Source organism: Gavialis gangeticus, unplaced genomic scaffold (assembly GCF_001723915.1).
Source record: "Gavialis gangeticus isolate Ggan-Ray unplaced genomic scaffold, GavGan_comp1, whole genome shotgun sequence".
Taxonomy (NCBI): domain Eukaryota; kingdom Metazoa; phylum Chordata; order Crocodylia; family Gavialidae; genus Gavialis; species Gavialis gangeticus.
The window spans coordinates 18,734,346-18,743,396 of record NW_017729002.1 but is presented as its reverse complement, the minus strand read 5'-3'; the positions used below and the strand labels follow the sequence as shown (position 1 = coordinate 18,743,396).

General features: G+C 46.8%; 1 protein-coding gene across 4 annotated transcripts in view; it reads left to right on the top strand.

Annotated features, from left to right (window-relative positions):
• The window catches only part of CLUAP1 (clusterin associated protein 1), a 305,549-nt gene that overhangs the window by 274,624 nt on the left and 21,874 nt on the right, over positions 1-9,051 (top strand). For all 4 annotated transcript variants that reach the window (XM_019507567.1, XM_019507568.1, XM_019507569.1 and 1 more), the window contains exon 10: positions 6,369-6,476. In XM_019507567.1, coding sequence (XP_019363112.1) covers positions 6,369-6,476 — 108 coding nt within the window. The remainder of the gene's footprint in view (positions 1-6,368; positions 6,477-9,051) is intronic.

Below are 9,051 nucleotides of genomic sequence, written 5' to 3'. Positions count from 1 at the left end.
GGGTCCCCAGTCCCTGCCCCCCCGGCCTTGCTGGGCAACTCCCGCAGGCCAGAGGGTGGGGGGACACCAGCTCCTCCATGGGCTGTGTCTGGGTGGAGGCCTCAGACAAGCCCTGGGAAAGCTGTGCCCCCCAGGCAGGGGCCCTGGCAGCACTCCGTGGCGACACCATCTTAGGAGTTACTGCCTGTTTCTGGCTGAGTGCGGTGCCTTCACCCCGCGCTAGCAGGAGTCTGCCTCCTGGCCCTTCCTGCTCGCCTGCCGGCGCAAACGCCGACGCAAACGCCGGCACGCTCTTACAGAACGCGCCTGTTTGCGCACTCTGTTCGCGCGGCTCAGTTAAGAGGGATCCGGGGAGCTTCCCCTCCAGATCCGACTCAGCCGCGTCGGTCCCTCTGCCCCACTTACCTGAGGGGGATCAGCTGCTGCTGCCCCCGTTGCTGCTGCATTTGCCTCTGCTGCTGCTGTTGCGTTCGCCTCTGCTCCGGGTGTGGTAAGGGGGCACACATGTGTGCAGGACACACGTGTGCCTGGATCCCTCCTCTCCCCATTGCTCCTGGCTCCCGAGTGCTGGGAGCTACGTCAAACCACGGCTTTTAAGGGCTTTTAAGTAGCACTCATGTAGATGCATGACTGGGAAGAAATCTGCGAGAGGTTGTTCCCTGCCCCTGCCTGCTGCCAGGGTGGGCTCTTCCACTGGAGCCCAGGTAGAGACTATGCCCCCCTGCCCTTGCAGCGAGGAACTCCCAGCCCCCCACTCCAAGATCATGAGTGGGGGCTGGGAGACCCTTATCTCCCAGCACCAGCTCTGCGGTTGCGGGGCTCAGGCTGGAAGACCCTTATCTCCCAGTGCCAGCTCTATGGTTGCAGGACTCAGGCTGGGAGACCCTTATCTCCCAGCCTGAGCTCCGCAGTCATGGGGCCCAGGTTGGGAGGCTCTTCGTGATGGTCAAAGAGCTGGTGCTGGGAGCTCCCTGCTGGTAGGGGCTGGGGAGCCCGTTCCCTGCCCAGCTCCATGCTCACGAAGTTGAGTGGGGAACAAGTTCCCCAGCCTGTTTCCCATCCAGCTCCACACTCATGGAGCTGAGTGAAGAATATGCTCCCCAGCCTCCAGCCCTCAATTGCAGAGCAGGGGCTGGAAACTGTCTTGATCAGGGGCAGGTTCCCGCCCCGTGCCCCAATTGGGTGATCAAGGCACATGGCTTGGAAAGAGCTGCAGGCCTGGGGTAGGTCCTAGCCCCCTGCCCTAATCTGCCACTGGAGCAGCTAGCAACGAACAAGTTTTGTTTTGAGAACTGTTATCACCTTTTTGTTTTTAGGAAAGGACGAACATTTATTCCAAAAGAATTGTGCATGGAGTCATAATAAGCAGAAGAGGTTTTTTTATTTTAAAACATTTTAAAATACGAAGCAAGACCATTTTTTTTTCTTCACTCTTTTTTTAGTCATGTTAGAGGCCTGGATTAATCTATTTCAACACCCTTATTAGGCTGGAGTAAACTAATTTACTCCACAGCATGATAATGCCTGTAAATACAAATACTATTTGCTGTAGAGTAAAAAGCGCTGCAGCAGCACACATGTAGATGTTATCCCAGCTGGCTGAAACACAAGGGTGCTTCAGTGCAGGGGCTTCCTGCCAACTAACCCCACACTGAAGAACCCCCATGTCCCAACCAGCCTTTCCACAGTATGTTGGGCTTGGGGGGAGTAGCCCCTGGCTGGCATTGTAACCCCCCTACCAGATCCCCTGCTAGCTAGGGCTGCTCCAACCCAGCTCAACATGTTCCACTCCTGGGTGCATGTTCAAATGGCAATAAACTCCCAGAGTATATTACTCCCAGGTGCACATTCAAACGGCATGCCTGGGAGCAATAAACTATGGAGTTTATTGCTTCATATTAATTGCACATGTAGATATGCCCACTATCTAGTATGGTTGAGGCACAAAAATTGCATCCTTGATTGGCGGGTTTAGACTTTTGTATCCCGTCATACACATGTGGAAACTCTCAATTACAGAAGTCTGCGACTTCATTACTGACTGTGGCGATTCTTTAAAAGGTTTTAAGTGAGTGGAGGAGAAAAAGTTAGTATGAGCAGGGATGACAGAGATACTCCATGCAGGGATTGTGAGGGTGACTAAGGCGGGCAATTGCTGGTGGAAAAAGGAAGATACTAGAGGAGAAAATGCAAGACTTAGACCATCATCTCCCCCCCTAAAGTGCTTGCCCTTTCTGAAGCAGCTTAGAGACATCTAGCCTCTTATTAACTCTGCAGCAAGTGTCTTGCCTGTTCCTAAAGCACTTTTCTCCTTAGGATCCCAGTAGCAATCCCACTTTGTAGAAGAAAAGCTTGATGGAGAGCTGTTTCATATTCATCATTTCACTTTTTAAAAAGAGGGTGGTCAGAAGCAGGTATTGGATCACAGGCTGCTAATGGAGGCTCAGAGGGGACACTGGATGCTGGAGGATTGAGTTCAAATAATTCAAAAAACCTGAAGGAGGTAAAAGGAGGGATGTCTAGAAAATAGCTTTACTGCATCTATTGGAAGGTAGAGATAGTAAAGATGTTGATCACCCTTCCCCTTCTTGCTTTGCTAACCCTTCCACTAGGACCTGTTTTCCTTGGGGAAGGATGCATTGCATACCTTGGTACAAATTTTCATAAATGCAGTAGGGGAAAATGGAATGTAAAATTGAGAAGCATCACCCAATAGGAGTCAGTGTTGCTTGGATGGGGACTAATAGGATATTACTTCATGACTTGTATGGTTTCATGCCAAGTGGCACTTGAGTTAATGCTGTAGGTGGCACTACACACAGCAGTGGTGCTTACTAGGGTTAGTATTGTGAATTCTTACTATGAAAGCAATTCTGCTAATGGTTCCAGTAGTTGATATTACTGGACTGTCACATGTTGTATACAGTTGACTGTCTCTGCTCTCAAGAGCCTTGGATTAGGAGAGGGATGCTGAAGAGCAGGCAGATGTTAGGTGCATTGACAGAGTATATACAGTGAGTGTGTCTACATGTACAAATAATCTGGGAGCAATTTACTCTAGAGTAATGTACTCTAGAGTAAACTCTCCAGGATACAGTGCAGGGACATGGGACAGATTTCCTGCTCCTAGCAGCAGGCTGCTCCTGCTCCCTGAGGCCCTGCACTGGGACCCTGCAGCAGCCAGGGGGAGCTCTGGCTTCCCTTGGATGCCAATCCAGGGGCTAGCAGGGATCAGAGCCAGGAGACAGCTGTCTCCTGGTTGGGGCTGGGACATTTTTCTCTGCCCCTGGGAGCTGCCTGCTGCCAGGGCTGGCTCCACCACTGGAACTCAAGCGGGCTCGATGTCCCCCTGCCCCAGCAGCAGGGAGCTCCCAGCCCCCACTCTGCGATTGTGGGATCGGGGCTGGGAGATCCTTATCTCCCAGCCAAATCTCTGCCATTGTGGGGCCGGCACTGGGAGAAAAGAATCTTCCAGCGCTGGCCTCACAACCATGGAGCTGGTGCCGGGAGAGAAAAATCTCCCAGCCCAAGCCCGGTGACTGCGGAACTCATACTGCTCCCAGTAAGGATTTTCCAGTGCCGGCCCTACGACTTTGGAGCTAGCACTGGAAGATAAGGATCTCCCAGCCCAGCCCCCATGATGGTGGAGCTAGTGCTGGGAAAGAAGAGTCTCCCAGCCCAAGCCCCACAACTGAGCTATTCCAGCAGCAGGCAGCTCCCAGAGGCAGGGAGCAATCTCCTTCCCCCTGCTGCCCAACTGACCCAGAGTACATTTGCTCCTGGTCCGGCACCAACACATACGCTACTGCGCAGTAAGTAATCGAGAGTGAATTTTCTACTTGCATTTTCAGATAGAAAATTGTCTCGCAATTAGAGCAAATTGCTGCACAGTAACCATCTGCACATGTAGACAGTGATGCTTACCGCACAGGTATTAGCTGTAATCTCAAGTAAAGCATATTGTGTGGATGCACCCAGTGACTCTGCTGTAGCCTTGATTTTGGCCAGTGCTGCTAACCCTCAGGAGCATCCAGTGACCACACAGCATTTTAAAAAATTGAAAGAGAAATTGCTGCTCAACTGAGCAGACTAGAAAGCAAGCAAGTTGGAGGTTAACAGCAGCTGCATGAACCATTCCAGCCCTACTCCGCAATATAGAGAGCAGTAAATCTTGAGACCCTGTCTAAGTTCTTACTGAGGAATTTCCCTGAGCCAATTTGGATTCTAATGAATACTGAATAACTGCAAATAGTATTTGGCTCTAACTAAGTATCAGGCAGAGGAATACATACTTCATTTACATGTATTAAGTTTGGCTGTTACAGCAAATGTACTTAACATCTATTTAATTAATGCTGTTGTCCAGTCCCATCATCTTACTGAACAATGGATTAAATGTTTTGCTTCCTATTATATTGTTATCAATAACTTGGTATTATAATCACAAGGCAATGAAAAAGCTGCCCAGTATGTATGCATTTACCTGTGATTAAAAAGTAATAAGGTACTGTCAGCTTACCTCTAATCATAATTAAAGGGGTTAGTTCCATTTTCTACAATGGTACTTTGGTAATTAAATCTACCCTGAAAAGAATTACTTATTGCCACTAAAATGATTTGCATTTGTTTCTAAAATGCATACTTGCAAAGGCTAAAACCCTTATGCTGAGTGCTTTTGTGTTTATGACAGTTTTGTTGACTGAGAGGGTTAGCATAAGTATTCACATCTACCTTCTGGCATTGTTGCCAGAAGCACAATTTTTTAAACTATCGGGACTACATTGATTTATCTCAATTTAAATGAAGAGATTGACATCAGTTTGCATCACCTGAGTACCTGGCCCATAAATTGCATTTTTGAGGAAAGAAAAAACACCCAGTGACTTAGACAGCAGACTTCACACTTACAATGAAGTCAGTCCTGAATGAGAAGAGGGTAGGCACAAAAGGAGTTTAGTCCATCTCCAGACAAGTGCACAGGAGGATGTGACATGAACTGGCAAAAAGAAAGGGTACTATTATGGGAAAGGGACCTGAGGAGAATAGAGCCTAACCCTCACCCTTCTCTTAACCCTTGCTGGACCATCATCAGAGCAGGGTATGAGAAAATGAAGGGAAGTGGCTGAGTCATCCGTGGCAAGGTACCACAAGGTGGGATCAGTGCCTCTTTATCGTCATCCAGCTTCCAATAGATATTTGAATACAGCAACCTAAACAGAGTCTCAGGACAATGTCAGAATCCATCCAGACTCCAGTTTCAGTTCAGCTTTGGACTGAAAAAATCACTGGTGCAGGAAAGATATGGCTGGAGCTCAGTAAACCTGTGGAGTATTTTAAAAGGTCTGGGAGAGATCTTTTAGGTGGAAGCCTGTTGGCAGTTGGGATTCTGAGTCAGAGAATATATTGGGATTGGGCAGAAGGAGCTAGAGGCTGCAGATCCATCTTAAGTTCAAGAGAGCATGTTTTGATTCAACTGGCTGGCTGGGGGCCAGGTCAACTAAGTAGCATGGGAAGAGAAAAGTGGGGAGATGGATAATGGAAATTTGCAAGTATTTAGAGCAGTACCTGGACTTTGGGAGCTCTTCTGTCTCACCAAACATGTTAAAGTTCAGCCACCACTCCTTCAATCACATGAGGATATCACAGCATACTCTTAATCATCAAGTAAATGTAAGATAGTTTCCCAGGGTGCATTTTGTTATTGCTCTTATCAGACTGAAAGCCTAGAAGACACATTAAGAATAGGGAACATTAATAAGGTCCACACTTTTCAAAACCTTTTACGAGATTTTTATTCTATAATCCATTGCCAAAATAGCACCATCTGACTGAAAGCTAATATGATTCATACCTGGAGAATATATATGTAGAACATTGCCTTTATTATACAGTCTGAGCATTGTCTCAGGGCTTTTGTCTTGCAATTCCTGTTCATCTCGTTTTCTTTGATGCTGCTGTTTATAATGGTACCCTCTTTTACGGCTGTTGGCTGTTCCCCAGCACTGCAGCAGGGAGAGCTGGTTCCACATATCCCACTCCCTGTTTCATCGGTGTCCTGCTTTTGTTCTGGGTGAGTGCAGAAAAGCTTATAATTGTGGCTGACCCTGCCACATTCATGAATTGCTATGAGGGTGTTTTTTCCTTGTTTTCCCTGCTTTTTACCTTTGACATATTGTGGGTTTCATTCTGTACACATGTGTAACAAGTGCTCTGTGGCTGTGATGTGCGAGGGACTGGAGTAGACTGTGTTTTTAGGACTCTTTGTTGCCTGCAAATGCACGGGTCTGGGCTCACTGGCCTGAGATGCCTATTCCAGTCCTACTTTCTGATATTAATTAAGTGCTTTGGGTTACTTTGTTTTTAACCAGGTAATGATGACTCCGACATAGAAATTCAAGAAGATGAGGGATCTGATAGTGAACTGGAAGACAGGCAGCTCATGAAGCATCACACAGCCATGGAGATCCCAATGCAAGGTATCACCACCTCTCCTTTATTGCTCCTATCTGACAGGACACATTGGCAGTGCTCCTCTGGCTGCTCAGAGCAGGTTTAGGGCATTTCAATTTATGGGACACTTTGGGAGGTAAATTCCTCCAAGGGTTCAAAAACTTCCACACAGCTCAGTTTGCTTGAACAGTGTGAGGACACCGTTGTGCTTTTGAGAATGGGGGTCAGTTAAAGGGAACCTTAACAAGGAAGTCTTTATTGGAAAGGTCACTGCAAAGAGAAAAATCTTGCCTTATTTTCGCTTTGCCTAGATTTAGAAATAGAGTTGGATCAAGCCTTTGGCAGGTGTTCCAATGCCATTTCTTGTTCTTCTTTTTCCTTAGCTGTAGATGTAGAATTCCAATTGCTGTGCGCTATACCAGTTTTTGAAGGTGCTGCCTGAAAGCCAGGCCTTTCCCTATGCTCATAAAGCTTCCTGAACTGCCCTAATTATGGGTCAGAGAAGTGTGAATGCTCTCTTATGGGAGGGCCTCTGGCACCCATCATTGCTAATACAAGGTGAAGTGGAGGTTTTAACCTTCAGGTTACCTAACCAAATGCAGTCTTGGTCAGGAGTGACTCATGGTAGTTACTATATGAGGAGTTTGTTTATTGGTTTGTGGGAAATGGATTGATGCAGTTCCTAGTGGGCAGAGGACTGCAGTCAAAAATGAAAAAGACTCCTAAGAGTTGGCACTCGTGTCACCTTCAGCCTAGGAATTACTGTCACCTGCAGCTAAAGCCACACCTGGGGGTGGGTAAAGTGGCAGCATGAAGAAGCTCAGACTGATGCTACTTCTGCTGGAATCTGTTCTTAAGAAAGACGAACAAGTCTGAGTCTGCTCTCACTTTCCTAGAGTGCCTTGCATACATGGAAACTGAACCTGGCTCTGGAGTGCCTGGGCCGACATGCTTCAAACACTTTGCTCTCAAGTCATTTTCCATAATTTTCAGTCTGAGTAAAATGTTAGGAGCCAAAAATACCTTTTGACTCCTGCAGACCATCACAGACACAAATATTAATAAACAATTTGTGCATCATAGTTTCTCAAATGGAATATAAGGATCTCTGTGTCATCACAGGCTTAGGACTGTCACAATAATTAGACCTAAACTGTACATATGATCCTGCTGTTTATTGCTGCCCTGGGAAATAGCTACATACTACACTTACTTCCATCTTTGTCATTTGCCTTAATCAGCTTCTCACAGGGTGAGAGTACTAACACTGGGGTTGAATAGAGCACAAACTGACCTTTCTAATTGTCTGGCCTTAACAGCAGTTTTGGAGGGAAGAAAGCCTGGTTGGAAAAGCAATGGATTGTGGTGCCAGTGATTTTTCTAAGAAAAGCTTTGTTGTTGCAAATTACTGGCTGCAAACCCAGAATTAGCTCAAGTATGTTTTTTTATGCTTCAAGTAGGCAGTTCTTAATCCTCTGGTATATCTCCACTGCCAGATTGCTTCAATAGCTTGTCATAGTGTTATAACTGCTGCTCATAGTGCTTCCGGCTAGGGACAGGCATTACACGTAAACCAGTTTAAGTGATCAGAAACTGGTTTAAATCTGTAACAGAACAGATGCTCAGTGCGTATAAACCAGTTTGAGAATGGCTGAAACCGGTTTGAGATAAACCTGGTTGAGTGTAGTATATCAGACTTAACTGAGTTAGCTCAAACCGATTTATGCAATGTCTGTCCCAGACCCCTTGCTGGCATGCTCTCTGGGCAGGGCGGGGCTCTCTGCCCCACAGTAGGGCTGGCCTCTCCTCTCTGCTCCCTGGCTGGAGCTTCAGAGACTGCACACTGCTTCCCCACCCCCGTCACCACTCCCTGCTAAGCAGGAATTCCCCCCTCCCCTCTGCCTTGCTGAGGAGATGTCTGTGTATTAGCTAGCAGACCACATGCTGGCTATGGTCCTGAATCAACAGGTAGAATCAACAAGTAGCTGGTAATGTTTTCCTAACTGGGTGATTAAATACTGTTATCAATTCCCTGCTGAGCTAATCAGGGCCTGGCCACACCCCCCTCAGCTCCATGCTGTGGAAGGAATGGAGGGCTTCTCTAGCGCCCCCCAGCTTCTAGCCTGAGTCACTGCAGGCATGTGCCTGCATTTCTGGGATGTCTGTCCGGTTACAAGACTGATTTAGTCTAGCCAGATTAAACTAACCTGCAAAAATTGAATCAATTCAGGCTTTTTGAATGTCTGTCCCTAGCCTCAGTGACTTGTAATTCATCCAAACAATACCATATGCTCCTCCTGCACAGAATATTTTTCTGGTGGAATTCCTCTCAGGTTCATAATGCTCTGGCACTTGCTGCATTGGCAGAGGTGGGAAGAAAGTTTGTATAGTGTTGGTTACCTGGTATTAATCTCACTTTCATGAGCATTAGCACTGGAGTTTCCAGCAGAGCCAAAAGGAATTAAGAGCCCAATTCATATTGAAATGTAAGGCAAATTTTTCAGACCATAACCTGGCACCTGGGTTTCATTTCCTATCCAGTTACACCTCTGGTTTTTACTATAATTTTCTTAAATTTCTACCAAAAAAAAAGTTGTTTTG